The following is a 17509-nucleotide window of genomic DNA, read 5'->3' as shown; positions in this document are numbered from 1 at the left end:
AGGCAATCTAGCTCAAACTGTTTTTGTTTTTTAGTGATTTAAAACTTATATTCTATCTCTTGTAAATTATCATTATTAAAGATACATTTTTATAAAATTTAAAAACCAAGGTCTTATCTATTATCTGTTATCTATTGTCTAGTAGTTTAAGTGTAAAAGATCTGTTATCTGTTATCTTTTATCTATTAGTTTAAGTGTAAAAGATATCTTTTACACTTAAACTAATTATATTACGATCAAAATCGAATAAACACTATGTTTACGTTTACTTTCCATTCATTTCTTTGAACTATCACTATCGCTTTCTTAGGCGAATTTCAAGATTCTTTGCTCTAGTGTCGTCTGACCAAAACAGTATTCTTCGATATCCCACTCAGTCTTAGCTTTTTCCAATTGTTTAAAACAATTAGCTATAGAAGGAACACTTTGTTGGGGAACCCTAAACACGAGCCTATCTGCGAAATTTTCTTGAAGAGCTGCGTCGGCAAATAGATATAATGTAGACTTCCGAATTTCACCATGTCTATCACCTGAGTCTGATGTTGGTGTCATATCTCCACCGCCCAACTTCATTTCCAACTTTTATCCAGCACAATATAAATTTTTAAGGTATTTAGTTAAACAAAGATACTTAATTCTCCCTTCACCATAATTCCTACCTTAGAACTTATTGCATCTGTTTCTTTTAAAGATTGTGTGGTTAAAATAGCTCCTATTGAATCCTAAAAATTAACCAACACTGTATCCTACCAGAATTTTTTACTCCTGGGGTCCATATCCCTACTTGTTTCGTCTAAAAGTACTACTTTTGGATTGCCGATCATGCCCATGATAAAACTAACTTTAAGTTTTCTTCTTGTAATACCTAAACACTGATATATCTGCTTGTTCATGCATATGAAGTCCACGCAAATATGAATTGACTAGACGTGAAATGGAACGATAAGACACACCCCTTATAGAAGCATAAACTTCTAACTAATATTTTTCCACAAAGCATCATGTTGTGGACAACAGCCAAGCACAGTTTAAATGCGGAATCCACATTTAATGTTAAATAAATATGATCATTCATCATAAATGATGATTTTTTCATCCATGGACCATGGAGTCCATTCTTCTTACACCTCTATGGCCTTCTATTTTGCCTTTAAGGATCAGTTATAGTATTTTATGTCGATTTTCCCTCACTATATGTCCCAGATAAGGAAAACTTAGAATAGGAAGGAATAAACACTGATTATAAAACCCTGGCCCAGGACCCAATAAACCAAGGACGATTGTGATGATGAGTGGATTTAAAAGATAGAAATACGTAAATGGTAAGAGCAATATCAACGAAATGTTTGGTTTCATTTTTTTAAATAAATACTAGAGACACGTGTTAACGATGATAAACCCTATGTTTAGATTTTTAAAAGGACGCTAGTGTACAAGTGTGTAGTGTACAATCCCACTGAAGTTATTTCTTCTTGGATTTTTGTGTTGTTTGTAAAGAATTTAAACCGATTAAAACGACACAATGTTACGGATATTTGTGGTTCAGCCCAAAGGGCACCTGGTTTACCTAATTTACGGAACTAGTGGAGCGTTAAAAAAGCAATTTTTATCATATTATATTCATGCTACCTAATCCGTATAATCCTTGAATAAATATGTAGACTGTTAGAAAATTTATTGAGTTCATTCAGAAAATTAAATCGAAATAGGGATGTAGATAAAATTGCACAGTCGATTTTTATTTTGTGCTATTTTTTAAGATTTCTTCCCTCTCATCGATCGTAAATAGATTTTATTTGAAAAGAAAGCTACAACAATGTGCAAAAAAATTTTTGTCGATTTGCAAAAATTAAATTGGATTTGTGTTACTATAGGTAAAAATGATTTGTGTTACTATAGATTGAAATGACAAAATTTTTATATTTATGTTTTGCAAATTTTATAGATATAACAATACATACGTCTTAAATCCACATTTAAATCTCTTATGACTTTGATTGTTTGTATCTATCTAAGTCGAATTTTTATCTAAGCGATAAAATATACGACGCAATTTCTTGGACAATCTACAATAACAAATATTATAATAGGTAAACATTTATAATAAAAGTAAAAATCAATTTTAAACTATTTATAATCCTAGCTGAATCTAGCTTTTTCATGATTTTGAAACTTAATGGTACACGCTGATGTAGATGTGATCAAACATTGTAGTCATATTCTTGGACAAAATCTTCATTTCTTTATCTATTCTCAAGTTTCCGCAGATATCCTATTTCTTAAATTTTGCCCAAATATTTTGAATCTTGGTCAACCTAATACTCCAGAAAGAAATTTCCTGAGGTTCTATATAGATTTGAAAAGTTTTTTGACTTTAATAGCTGATTTTTTTCGATTTTTATGTGCTGAAACCTAGTTAGTTAGTTTTTTTCTGCCTATACACATATTACTCTAGTTCCAACTGCCAACAAGCTCTTTTCTTGTCGTCTCGAACTAAGCAATTCAGTATTTTTTTTGTCTATCCAAGATCTCTAACCAAATTGTTAAGCTGGATCTGTGTACAAAGTTTAGGCTCTATATTTTCTGTGGTCCATTAAAACTCTATATCATCTTGCTCATCTAGCTCTGACTGTACACCAGAAAAAACTTCTGTTTGAAGATAATTGAAATCATTTTGAGGTTCTAAGACCGGCAAATCTAGGGTAGCTTATTAGTCTTAGTCTTGTTTTTCGAGTTATTGCTAGTAATATCCATACTTATTGCAAAAGAAGCAATCAACAGTGTGGTTTTTAGGCTTCCTTCATACTATGGGAACAGCTGACTTAAAGAAGTTCTCATTTTTTGACCATTTTCTAAGATCTTCAACACATACATAACATACCTTATGCGTGCCTCAAGATTTATCCCCATCACCAAATTTAGTCCCAAACTCAAATAAACGTTCTTCACAAAATCTGTAATGTTTCTTTGGTGTATTTTAATAACAAACTCATCACAAATATAACAAAAACTGTAAGCACAGTTCTTACAACCACGATTAGACATTTTAATGAGTACGTATATTAGAAACCAGAAAGTGAAGTTAGGTTAGGACAGTATACAAAACATCAGCTGTGAATAAACAGTAAATGTTTTTCAGCAGTATTGCTAACTCTTGTATATCTAGTACAAATTATTTTACAATTCCATGTGAACTATCTAAAAGCTGTTAAATTCTTAAAAAAATCACAAATTTTAATAAACTTGAAGTATAAATGTGAAGGTACTTCCTCGCATGTGTAAACAAAAAAAATTACTAATAATAATCAAAGAGAGGAAAATGCAATACTTGGGTCATGTGTTGAGAGGCGAAAGATACGAATTACTTCAAGTTACACTGGAAGGAAAAGTACAGGGTAAAAGATCAGTAGGAAGACGCCAGAACTCGTGGCTGAAAGACCTGAGGAGATGGTTCGACCGCTCAACCGCAGAAATCTTTCGCGCAGCAGTTTCCAAAAACTACAATTGCCATTTGGATCGCCAACCTTCGAAAGGAGACGGCACCATGAGAAGAAGAATAAATGTGAGGAAATATAAGTAATACAGTTTAATACATGTCATATTTGGGTTTAGCACCCTAATGAACATAAGAAGAAGGTGTTTTAAGTAAAAAAGGTTTTTCATTGTTGGCCTATGTAATAAACCAAAATCATCATCATTATCACCCGTTTGTCACGATTTTGCAAAGTTTATTTGGCTCTTTGTTCCTGTCTAATACCAACCGTTGCCATTATTACGCACCAAATCTGTTTGAGCTTGGTGTGGACCTTAAGCGATATTTCTTATTATGTTCATTTTCGACAAACGTCATGTTACAAAAAATATATCTAAGTACATTAAATATTGAAAATTTTCACTTGAATATATTAAACACATTACCAACCAAAGAAAGTGTTAGGGTCCCAGAACTGATAACTTAATGTTAAAATAATATTAATATCATTAATGCAAATCTCTTTATCTATATTATTAAATTTATTATGGAATTGACAGTCATAAGAATTTGTAATGTATGTTTATAGAAGTACTTTATATCTTGAATGATTTATCTTATCAGTTGAATAACAAATAAAGAGTGACTGGGACAGTTGTTAGGAATAGATAAAACTTTAAATATGAGTAAAATTAATAAAGAATAATTAATAGACATAAACCAAAACTTAACCTTTCTTCAGAATACCGCGGACACACGTAGCACCCTTTGGTGAATTTAGCCTGCATGCTCTCACGTTTTATGTAATTTATTTTGTACTTATATTCACTTCTGTGGATAATGAATATTGTTTAAAAAGCTATAGAGTAATAGTTTTAGTTTACTAGTTGTTTTTATTTTTAATAGTGTATCCAAATAATTGTTTTATTTTTTTTTCTATAAATTTACTGATTTTTATGGTACAGTTCTAATATCTTGGTTTATTTTTGTCTAGTATTATTTAAAGTAGAAGAATAAATGAATTTTAATCAAATAAAAGGCAGATATCGAGCACAGTTTTTATTATTAAATCTTGCCCAAGTACTTTCGCTTCTAGAGCATCTTCAGGGGCATCTGAAACAAGCCAAGAAACGTTTTTTCAACTAAAGAAAAATTAATTAACTTCGAAAAAACTCGAAGTTGATGGTTGATAAAAAATTTTTTTATGTAATGTAACGTTTTATACTTAGTTCGTCAAATTGGGCTATCCAACAATATATATAGAATGTCATAAACATTAAAGGATACACTGACACAACACGACACAAGGACAAACAGTTTAACAATTATTGGAACCAACGAAGCTACATATTGGGTGGCATCAGGAGAGAATGGCTCCTGGTCTTAACGGAAATGTTAAAGTGACATCTGCACATTTCAAAATTCTATGAAACCGAGTATTGACCAAAGGTCCAACTGACACTACTACAGGAAATCAACTGATGAAATATGAAATTATATATGCAATCTACACAAAGTAATCTATATATCTAATTTCATATTTCATCAGTTGATTTCCTATAGTAGTGTCAGTTGTACCTTTGGTCAATGCTCGGTTTCATAGAATTTTAAAATGTGCAGATCACATCACCATGATTGTGACTGCACATCCAAGTTGTCATATGTCAGATGCCACTTTAGCATTTCCGTTAAGACCAGGAGCCATCCGCTCTCCTGATGCCACCAAATATGTAACTTCGTCGTTTTCAATAATTTTTAAACTGTTTGTCCTCATGTCGTGTTGTGTCAATGTATCTTTTAATGTTTATGCCATTCAGTATATTGTTGGATAGCCTAATTTGACGATGTAAGTCTAAAACGTTATATTACATAAAAAAAAAATTTATCAACCATCAACGAGTTTTTTTCGAAGTTAAATATTTTTTCTTTAGTTGAAAAAACGTTTCTTGGTTTATTTCAGATACCCCTGAAAATGCTCTAGAAGCGAAAATACTTTCGCAAGGCAAGATTTAATAATAAAAACTGTGCTCGATATCTGCCTTTTATTTGATTAAAATAATATTATTACGTCTAATCTTTTGTTGTATTGACATAGTTTTTTTTTCATTGAAATACCATTAGTTATTCGTTATTTTTGTTTGTTGACGTGACAACGTCTTAAATTAGGTTGTGGCTCGGAGTCATTCATGAAAAAGTGTAACGCCCGCTCACGTCTGTTACAGTGAGTCACCGAACGAGAGAGTGGCCCGCCGGACCGGCGAATGCCTTGCGTCTCTCTCCCACTCAAACATGATCGGTCCGCTGCGCGCGCAGCACTAGAGAATTAGGCGCGTTGAATCGGTGCGTGCTTCCGTGCTTGTGTCTCTGTCTTTCTCGAGCGTTCTTGGCGTTCAAGACACATTACAGCAGAAACACTTCCTTTCATTTCATATTTCTCCTATCATCGTCCTATCCTCAACAAAATCACTCAAATAGAAATTAGTTAAGTTTAAGTTTACATGTACAATGTTTTAGTAAACAAAATATATTTCTATAGTTAAAATTTGTGCAATTCTTATTTTCATTCAATTCCTTGTTCCTATTGTGCAATTTAATAATATTCATATCAATAAATATTCTACCGAGAAAAAGACGTTGTCACGTAAAATCTTCGCCCGTAAAACCGACTTTACAGGCAACCGATTTTTTTTTATTTTCTTTTGCTTAAATGACAATACTTAAGTTATAAGTTGTTTTTAATATATCAAGGAAGAATCATTAAATAATATTCTCTGAAAATCTTAAGTTAAAAGTAAAAATTGTTTTACATAAAGTATAACTGATTTTAATTAGGAATTATTTTAATGGTTTTTCGTTTTACACATTTTGGGCTACACACACATGAAAATTAAGTCAGAGGTGAATATAATGTATTATCGCATGTTGTAGGAGTACCATTATCTAGATTGAAATAAAAAGTGGTCTAGATCGATTCAGCCCGAACAATAAACTTCTTTTCACAACTTGAACTTATATAAAACGTCCGACAATCGAGCTTAATGTAAATCTATTTGAGAGACGTTAGATTAACGTCACTTTTCACGTTATTTCGCAACGATTCAGCATAATTAAAGCCCATTAATACAATTAGAACGTATTAACGAGCGTTAATACGACGGACCACACACGATTGTCAGTTGTTTCTAGTAGTTAGAGTTATTGTGACAAAGTGATTTAGAGAATAAAGGCAGGAAGCCAGCGAGTTTTGCTTCTTGCTCTTTGCGTTGTTGGTAGGGACAAGAATGAAAGCAATGGAAATTAGCATTTACATCGAGTAATGACAAGCGTTGTTAATTTTAACATTTTCTACATGACCGAGCAATGCTGAAAACAAGAGAAATCTTGGAAATCGGCTTTTCGTTTTTATGCTTTTACACAATTTTGAATTTTTTAGAAACAATCGATCTTGAAATTTGTAAGAATAAAATTATTCGTTAAAATAAATCTCTTATCTTTTTGTTTTTACTTATCAGATAATATACAATTAAAATAAATTATTTTAAATAATTTTTAATATCATACGTTTTATGTATTTTAGAGATTCTGGAGATTCTAGACTCTTTTGGTTTTGTTTGAAATAGTTCGATGTTTTGTAATATTTACCAATTCAACTAAATTCTTCGTAACTATTATATATGCCAATATGTTCTGCCCGTACATCTAAAATTTTCAATAATTTTGAATCATGTTAGTAAATCAATGATAAATATAGTATGTGGAAAATAAGCTACTATCGTTCTAAATATAACTAACCGAGTAAAAAGCTAGTCTAATAAGGAAGAAAAATTTTACTATAGAAGTCAGTTCAAGAGCTAGAGTAAAGAATAATGATGCGCAGGAAAGAAATTGTCAGTTCTATAAATAATGCTTAGGCAAAAAAATTACAGAGGGATAGAGAACAAAAAAGACTGGAGAAAAGACAAAGATGTGAAAAAAGAAGTATTAAAACAAAAGTATGCAAGATATGGACAGACTTGCTTAAATCTAGAAACGTAATTATTAGGAACAAAAACTTTGGTATCTTAGAAAACAAACTCACATAAAAGTCAAATGAAAAAAATTAAATAAGAAATACTCAAGATAAAGAATGAAAAGAATAAGATAGGCCTATTATAAGAAACTTCTTCAGGAACAAAGATCTTAATTTTTATAAGGCGGGGATGCACAGAGACCAAGAAACAGTTAAGAACAAGAAAGCGTCTCGGCTCGAAAGGATCTCACATTAACTCAAAATATTGACCACAAAAACTACACAGCGTGATCTAGCGGATGTCCCAGAGAGCCATAAAGGGAGCACAACTACCAAAGGAATGGACACAAGTATATAGGTATAACATAAATATTTACGAACGAAGATAATATATGAAAACTATCAAGAAATAAGTAGTGTAATATTACCAATGAGAACCGTTTACGGAAAGATACTGAATGAAAAGATAAAGCATGATAACAACATATATCATGCACAGACTATATTTACATACTACAATTTATACTAAACTGATACATAAACGCAATGATGAAAAATGTATAGAAATGGGAATACTAATAGGAAACGAATACTTATACATCCAGTCGTTCAGTCCAGTCGTTAGAGATTTGACCTCTAAAAGTTATACGAACAAGCTGAATTTTGCTAAGAATGTCAGTTTTGAAAACTCAAAAAAGATGAAAAAAGTTTGCCGCTCCTACTCCTGGGTTTCTCCATAAAAAGCCCCCTTCGTAGGTCGCGGGGGAAACGGAAAACATCTATTTACCAAGAATCTGCATGACGTAAAAAAAATGTTTCAAACAAGAAATGTACCTGAGATAATTTTGAACAAAAATGTCAATTGACACTTTTTGTGGAGAATGAACCGTCTCTCAGAAACAACGCTTCATTCAGAAACAATATTAAGAATCGTCAGTCGCTTCAAGTGTTGTTTCTAAGAGAACGGTCCATGCTACAGAAAAAAAAAACTAAAAAAAGTTATATTTCTTTTGAAAGGGCTCATTTAAATCAGAGGTGGGGTATGGATCAGGTGTAGAATTTGAGAAAGTGATATATGTATTACGATACCCTAATTGATCAAACATGTAAGGAAGATTAGAATCAACCTGAGACTGACCAAGAGCGATATATGTGCTGGGCCCATGAACAAAATAATTATGTAAAAGGTTATATCTCGTAATTCAAAAATACAAGTATACAAAACTATAATTAGACCTATTATTCTATGCGCTGCCGCGACATCGACTTTGAACAAAACCATACAGAACAGAATGGAAGCATGGGAAAGAAAGATACTTCGCAAAAAGTTGAGTGGAAAGTAGTAGAGGAAGAATGGAGAAGACGAACTAATGTATAAGTGTACCAATTGTATGCTAAGCTTACAATAACAAAAGTAGTGAAAAAACGTAGACTAGAAAACCTTAAGTATCTAGAAAGAATATTAGGTAATAGACAATTTAAGAATATTAGTTGGAGAGTACCTAAGGATCATACAGAGAAGAAGGTCAAGAAAGAAATGTACAGATGGAAGATGTCAGAAAGATGGGAATCAGAGATTGGAAACTGAATAACATAAAAGGATGAAAATTATCCATCTAGAAATGAGCCTAAAGGGCCTGTTAACGCTGTAGGTACATACATACATTTTTTTAAACATTTTTTGCTACAGCGTACAGATATTTGGTAAATCGATGTTTTATGTTACCCTCCGACGATGGGAGTTTTAGGGGGAAGCCCGGGGGTAGGAGTGGCAAAATTCAGCATGTGTGTATGATTTTTAGAGTTTCAGTGACATTTTCGTCTGTGACGACTCAGAACAAACAAATAGTAATTGTACGGTACTAATGTTTTAAGGTACATGATCGTACAATTAAAAGGAGAATTTAGCTTTGCAAAAATAAACTATTTCACAACAATAGAAAAGGAGGTAGAAGATTTATGATAAACGGCCACTTAATAAAATAAGGAAATCTAAATAAAATACGTCAAAAGCAGAAGAGATTAAAGTACTCAAGGAAAAACAATGACAGCAATTAGACAGCTGAACCTTATCTGATGTAATAGGCAAACCTGATCATAAAAACAAAAACAAAAAATGTATATATATATATATATATATATATATATATATATATATATATATATATATATAATGGACATTCATGTCAAGTAAAATTTTCTTCTAAATCGATAGGTATCACGCTTTTAATGAATATTGCGACCGAGACACAATAATGCATTCAACGATATTCGAATTATTATATTCAATTTTACAAATGTTCACTAATATCCAAAATCATTACATATAATTGACCGTCAATAATCAAGTTACGATTATTATAATTTCGTTTAAAATATTAATGTTATTCAAACCTAGTGGCGGGTTTAGCTAAATTGGGAAAAAGCAATATTAAATTTATTTATAAACAATATTTTTAATAATGTAATTTATTATATGACCAGGTAATGGTGGTCAAAAGTGAAAAACGTAAACAAAAAAATTTGCTTATGGTTTTTACAACCCGAAGAATAAAATAACACACAGAAGGAAACAAAGGTGGTAATGATAATAAGAAAGTAGATTTATACAAAATGTCAATGGAAGTTACACTAGCTTAACATAGCAAAGTCAAAGAACCCTTAAAATAAATATTTCAAAAATAATCTGATAAACTAAACATAATAGAATCATAAAGAAAGTGATAGTTAGAAAAATAAAACCGGAAACCGGAATAAATAACCTACATTGTAGGTACATGGAGGGGAGGCCGGAGCTTTGATTTAAAAACAACTCATTAAGATTAATACATTTGTATCTTAGTTGCAATCTGGCGGCATCAAAATTTAATATTCAATATTAAGAGTTTGAAGAAAATTGTTTTCTTTAGCGCGATACACTGTGCGGCAACTTACCCCGCATTGGAGTAAGTTGTCGCAGGTAAGTAAGTTGATCGACAATATGTACCAAAACAACACAATAATAGTAAAAGTAGAAGAAGATTTAACTGATCCTATTAAAGTTGGCAATGAGATGTCAGGGAGATTCCCTGAGTCCTCTGTTGTTTAACTAAATTATGGATGAAATAATAAAAAAATAAGAACTAAAAAAGAATACCAAATGGGAGAAAAACAAGTTTATAATCACAATTAGAAATAATCTGATATGCAGACCACGCAGTACTACTCTCTCACAGTGAAGACGACTTACAACGTATGCCGCATCAATTTAGTATAACCGTCAGAAAATTTAACATTTTAATTTCCACAAAAAAGATAAAATTCGTGGTTATAAAAGCAAATTTTTTAAGATGTATATTGAAGCTGAAATGTCAGATAATAGAAAAAATGATGGAGTTCAAATATCTAAACATCACATTATCTAGCTACGGAAAGCTCGAAGCAGAAGTGGAAGTTTAAGTGAATAGAAAAAACGAAGCAGCAGGTTGCCTGAATGAAACAGTATGGAAAAAAATAGTTGATCTATTTTCTCTTTTTACCAGTTTTGCCGCTCTCATCATAACACGAGGTGGAGTTATACCTCGTTCAGTTTTTCTTTTGTATAATCTCATATTTCCACAATAAAGTATACAAAATATAAATTATTTAAGCTAATGTAAAACATAAAATACGTTACAAAATATTGCGGAGGTTAGCCTCATTAGTATTTTTGAAATTATTGTTTCCAATTTTTAGACTGAAGTGTAGATAAATAAACACTTCTAAAAATTGTTTAGTTTAATAAATAGTTCAAGATATAAAATAATATAATTTCCATTTTCAAACTATGTACCAATAAGTTAAAAGATATTCCAATCATACTGTGAATGTTAAAAGTAACTTACTCTTAATGTATTTTTACTCCAACACGTGCACTTCGCTCTGTTGCTCTGGCATAACCAAGAGTCTGTATAAAGTTGCAGCCGCTCTTTAGAATCATGTAGGCATATCTAACATCGTTGCCAAATATAAAATTTGGAAGAAATTTAGAAAAAACAAGCCCCGGTCTCCCCTACCATTCTACAAATATCCAAATAGAAACAGAATAAAACATCGCAAAATAAATGGGAAACTATAAAAGAAGAAAATCATAAATAGAAAATACAGAAAATATAATTGACCAGTTTATCACAAACTAGTCTTTTTTTTAGATAAATCTCTTCGTAATAATAATACCATTATCGTTTACTGTGGATGAGGTTAGTGATCTTATAAAATCAATTAATTAAAAAATATAAATAAATAATATATTAAAAAGAAAGATACCCATACAGTCCATTTAATACCCATACAGTAAAACAGCAACAAAATATGTTCCAGTATCTCTAACTGTAAAACCTATTACATATAAGTTGTATTGGCAATAGTACATATTGCCAATACTAAATAAATTTAGAGTCCAGTCCTGAGTATCATGTATAAAGCCAATTTTCCTTGATTTCATTCCTATCCGACGTCCAATAAAATGACAAATCGCTTTTTCTGTGTGCAAGCTTACTAATCACTGCTTTACTAGCATGCCTAATGTACTGTAATGTAAAGTTGGCGAGGGGATGTCCACAAAATCATAAAATCGATTTAGGCCCGTCTCATAAACACGTTTTATAATTGAAAGCAAAATAATATATAAGGTCAATATATCAGATAATAAATATGTAGATTAATTTGTAAATTATTAAAATTGTTTCATTATACGAAAATATATAAAACATATTGACCAAATTAAAACAAAACGACAAATAGCTTTATATTTGCGATTAGGACTCTACAATATTTTCAGACATTTTATTTATGCCTGCTTTTTTTTAATTCTAGCTGTTAATGTCAATGAAATAACTTTTATTCTGTTGTAACTATTATTCAAAAAAACAATTCTGCTTATTTGTATTTTTTTCCATTATCATCTTTTATTTTTCTTTTTAGAGTAAGGCATGTTTCTTTTATTTTGCTATATCATCTTCTCTGAAGCTGATTTTCAACATTTACGACTGACCAAGCATTATAATCTATCTCAAACTAGTTAGTACTCTTTCTGGATCCCTTCTATAGATTTGGTCACAGTTGGCGATGTCTCATCGTATTTATCTCACCACATCCTGTATTTACTGTTACTGTTATTAAGTGAGTACCCTCTAATAGTTCCTAGAGACTTTATTTTGGGTTTTGTCTGTCATTAACGTGTGTGTACGTGTTTTATCTAGCCGGTTTTCTGCTTATTTGCTATTCCTACATTTCATTTAATATACATATAAAGTATCTCGTTACGCCATTGCCTGTTTGCTATTTTATCACAATGAGGTAGTCTCTTTATCTAAACTATATATTCTCAGTTAGAATTTAATTAAACTGTTAATTAGCTTTTTTAAATTACCTCTGTAAAAAGTCAGTTATTTAAAGAGCGTCATAAGAGCTAGTCTGAGCTAGACACTTTAAAAATATTTGCGTCTCTTCTAAATTGAGCAGAAATAATATATATTTGTAATAAATTCGCAAATTACATTAAATTAAATTACAAGGTCCTCATATTGCTGACCAAATATATTATTAGCTTTTTGACGGGTCTATTACTTTTATAGGCAATAAAAATTATCTAACATATGTTTCTATTTTTGTTCCCCTAGAGGGTAGAGAGTGCGTCAACTGCGGGGCGACAAGTACTCCACTGTGGAGAAGGGACGGCACTGGTCATTATCTATGCAATGCATGTGGACTTTATTACAAGATGAATGGACAAAACAGGCCACTCATCAAACCCAAAAGAAGACTGGTAAGTAATTTTTACTTAATTTCAAAACCTTTTACAAGTTATCACAAGGAACTATTTTGTAAACGTTAATTTTCCTATAGTATAGTTGCGACTACTTTAAAAAATATATATTGTAATATGTTCTTAGTAGTCGTTCGTGACAATTGTCTTACATTGATTGTTTCTTACATCTATTATATATCCGTGCATATTATGTATAAGCTTCCTAATGATTCCTATGATTAACAACATAGAAACATGCCGAAAATTTGGATGATGTCACGAAAATATTAATAGTAATTGTTACTAATCTATGAAATTGTCACTGGAAAATTAAATCTCCAGTACCTGCTATTGATAACTATCTAATACATATTTCAAGTGTTTAATTGAACGATAAGATCATTTACATTCAATAAAGATCAATTTAAAAATTTATATTACCGATGTTTGGTTTTTAAAATATGTTTTTATTACCTACGCATGTATAATTTCCAATCAATGTCATTAACTAAAAGTAGATTTGAAATTCATATTTAGGAAATTAACCAACACAGTTTTATAATGCAAGAAAAACTTAAAAATCTCTTATTTAAAGCAAATTTAGGTAGGTGTCTAACTAGATAAAGAAAAAAAAAATGAGTTTTTAACATGAACATTATCCACATAATACTCCTATTAAGTAAATCGTTCTGCTTGCGTAATACCTTTCCATTCGTAGGGGATACATTATTACGCTACCACAGGGGAGTTATGAAAACAATTTATCCAAATACTTGTTTTAAATATACTGTAATATTTCTTCCATTTTCTTCTTTCAGTGATCTAATTGTTTATTTATATTTTGTTCCTAATATATTAAAACAGTTTTTACCCATATAATGACTTCACACATGGAACATTTTTGCTATAACCCTAGACAAAATTTAACTTTTACGTTTGCTTTAATTAAAGTGGTAATACTTATTTTAGGAAAAAGCACTGAGGATGGAATACTTACTCCGAAAACGTTCTGTGATGTACCCTGAGATGGGTTCTTTTATATTATTAAACCTTTTATAAAGGTTTCTAAAAATAAAATTTTATTACTTTTTTTTATTTATAAGAATTATGACATATACTGGACAAATAAAAGCTCTCTAATACTAATAAAAGGGAATCGGTGTCGATACCTTATTAGGAAAATCATAATAAACACAATAAATGCATACAGAGTGTGGAGAAGCCAGGAAGACTTGGTCTGTACCAATAAATACAGGTCAGATAAAAGATCAGAATTTTTAAAACCTGTAATATCTATTCTTAGATATGAATCTGAAACCTCTCCTTCTTACTCTTGATAAACAATTATGCTTGTTTATTACTGTTCAGTGGTGGTTTTAACTTCTGGCAATTACTTTTTCTACGGTTTGTATGTGTCGGTTTTGACTTGATGTGTTGTTTTTAAGGTGTCTCGGCAATCTATGGTCATTTTATACTGATCTTTATGTATTCATAGCACAAGATTGTATCCCTTTGTATTTTGTCCCCATTACTTACTGAATACTGACGACATCTATTTCCAATTTACACGCAGTTGGTTCTTTACTAATTACAGTTGTATTAGTTTTTTTGAATTGAAATTGTCATATTTAGCCTTTCGCCAGTATTTAATCTGTGACTAGCCTCTAAACGCTATCTTCATCTCGGATTACCCATTGGACAACTTTTACAATCAGCGTTATTTTCTGACTGATATACACAGCTCGTACTGCAAAAATTGACTTATTGTATGTCTTATATTTATTCATGATAAACATTCCAGATTTCCGAAACCCTGTGCCAGCTTGTACAGGTTTATTGGATAGGTACCATATGCTTTATGCTAGAACCTAATGTCTAGTGCTTTGCAGTCATGTAAAATCGAATTAACGCATTGTGTGCAGGTATCTCTTGATTGACGTATGTCCAGTGGGTAAGCCTTCTCTTACACAATGTAGGATTGAATAAATAATTGCCTATAAATCAGAGGTATATTCTCCTAGTGGAATGGAAATGCTGCCATTCCTAGTTTAAACACGTATGTGTACAGGTGTAACTCGGCAGCCTGGCTTGTGTGTTTCATTTGTCTTATCCATCTCGTGGGCGAATGTATCTCGTGAAGTCATCATCAATGTGGTACTACTATTTTCATTTTTAATGTTTTGTTACAATCTATATTCTATTAGCATCTCCCATTTATAACAATGTATGTCAACTTTCAATGTGCATAGAATTAAAGTCCAGTAGGCCCCGAATATCTGCTGTTGATGTGTCCTTTAAAGCCCCCAATTCCAAGACAAGAAAGTCTTTGCACTTTGCTTAATTTGAGGATGGCATATTTTTGCTGCACATTTAGCCATCATATCATTGATCTATAAGGTTTTGTTGTTTTTTTACCATGTGATAAATACAATCAAATATGGTTATGGTTTTAAACCATACATTTTTCAATGAATACGTCTGTCTACTATTAAAGTAGTCACCGCTCTCTTGGTTATTCGTTCTACCTGCTGATTCCAAGTAAGCTTCCAGTCTAATGTATTCCATGTATATCAAGTCTAATATTATCCCAGGCTACTTTACTTTACTCACCAGATTTATATTTTTACTGTTCAGGTTTAGAAGACATAGTCCTTGTAAATTTCCTAAGCCCTAAATTTGAGATTTATTCGGTGACTACATTTAGAATCTGTTGTATTTGATCTCTGGCTGTGCCATTGAATTTTTCAAGGGATAAGATGACTAGGTCACCCGCATAGCCTAAGATATGATTTGCCTTATGACGAATTCTGCATCTGTACAGATCTTTCTGTACGAAAACCCTGTTGCTCATCTGATTTAAGTAAGTCTGTTGTAAGTTTACCCCTTTATCATTTCAGACGGTCGGTGGACGACCGTAGAGCAGCAGCAAGATACTGGTCTTCTAAACCAGAGTGCACGAGTTCGAATTTCAGCACCAACAACGACATTTTCATTTCTAAAGCATTTCTAATTAATTTTCTTTCTATGATATGAGCCATTCGCCGTATCTTGGGAGGCACGTAAAGCCCCCTGGACTACTGTGCATCGATATTAACTACTTAAAACAGGGTTAAAGATTCAATTGTCGCCGGAATCTGTCCGAAAAGATCTTCCCGGTAAAATTGCCATACAACATTATTATTATTACCATTTCAGAGTGTTGAGTTGACACCTTTGTAGTTTTCTAGTGGTTGTTTATTGCCTCTATTAGATAGTAGAATTTGTTTATTTGTCTTTCATTCTTCCGTAATTTTATTGTATTATATGATTTCTTTATAAAATTAAAATAACCAAATACGGTGCCGCATAATAAAATAAAAAATTGCAAGAAAAAGATGTGGCTAGATTAATAAGATAAAGAATCTGCCAATAAAAAGATCCTCTTGATAGAATAAATTCCCATTAAATTGCAAACTGAAATGTACCATTCGCTTAAAAATGACCATGGCTAACCATAACCATATAGTGAGTTAAAATAAGAGTATCATATTGCAGACCACTATTATTATAGCAGAAATTAATTCTTATCTTTAACCCCTGTCATTAGATCACTCCTTGTTGTATTTTAAAAGTATTTTAAATAAGCAACAAAACAGCAATGTTACGTACATACAATAAAATAAATGCATATATGAATAGAATTAAATTACTTCTCTGTATATTCAGGGTGGACATGGTACATTTATATCTTCATATTTTCATCGATTATTCAGAAAAATCACGTCACCGAAACAGACAGCTACCCGCCCAAAATATGATTAAAAGTGGGGTATTTCCAGCCCCTAGCTTACCATATTTCACGACAGGTGTCGTATGTTATGCAAATACCCTATCTACTGGCTCATTATCAGGTTAAATATTAAAATCTTAAGTAGCACCTTTCACAGCGGAGTTATTGATGAAGGGTGCCGGTAAAAGAACCCTGAGGCGTCTTCAAAATCGCGTAAATCTGTCGGCAGTATATCTGCTAAGATAATTTAGCTTTAAATGCGTTTGAAGACGGCAATCGACACCTTAGAGCGACTGTTATTACCGGGCTCTTACGCTGTAACTGAAATGCCTACTCTGTGCACATCGACAGTTAATTTGGTGTGAAAAATTACAGAAAATCGTGCCTATAATGGCTCGAAGTAGGTCATTATGGTGGCCTTATGCTCAGGTGGGGTTCAATGGGTTCTTGATTTGATTACTATGCCTGATTGAGTTTGTTTCAGTTATGCAA

The 17509-nt window shown here is 31.7% G+C and overlaps 1 protein-coding gene across 2 annotated transcripts in view; it reads left to right on the top strand.

Annotated features, from left to right (window-relative positions):
- Positions 1-17509, top strand: part of grn (GATA binding protein grain) — a 249293-nt gene that overhangs the window by 68928 nt on the left and 162856 nt on the right. For both annotated transcript variants that reach the window (XM_072523081.1, XM_072523080.1), the window contains exon 4: positions 13121-13266. In XM_072523081.1, coding sequence (XP_072379182.1) covers positions 13121-13266 — 146 coding nt within the window. The remainder of the gene's footprint in view (positions 1-13120; positions 13267-17509) is intronic.

Source organism: Diabrotica undecimpunctata, chromosome 2 (assembly GCF_040954645.1).
Source record: "Diabrotica undecimpunctata isolate CICGRU chromosome 2, icDiaUnde3, whole genome shotgun sequence".
In the NCBI taxonomy this organism is placed as follows: Eukaryota; Metazoa; Arthropoda; class Insecta; order Coleoptera; family Chrysomelidae; genus Diabrotica; species Diabrotica undecimpunctata.
The sequence above is the reverse complement of the archived record's forward strand: the minus strand, read 5'-3'. Positions and strand labels throughout refer to the sequence as shown.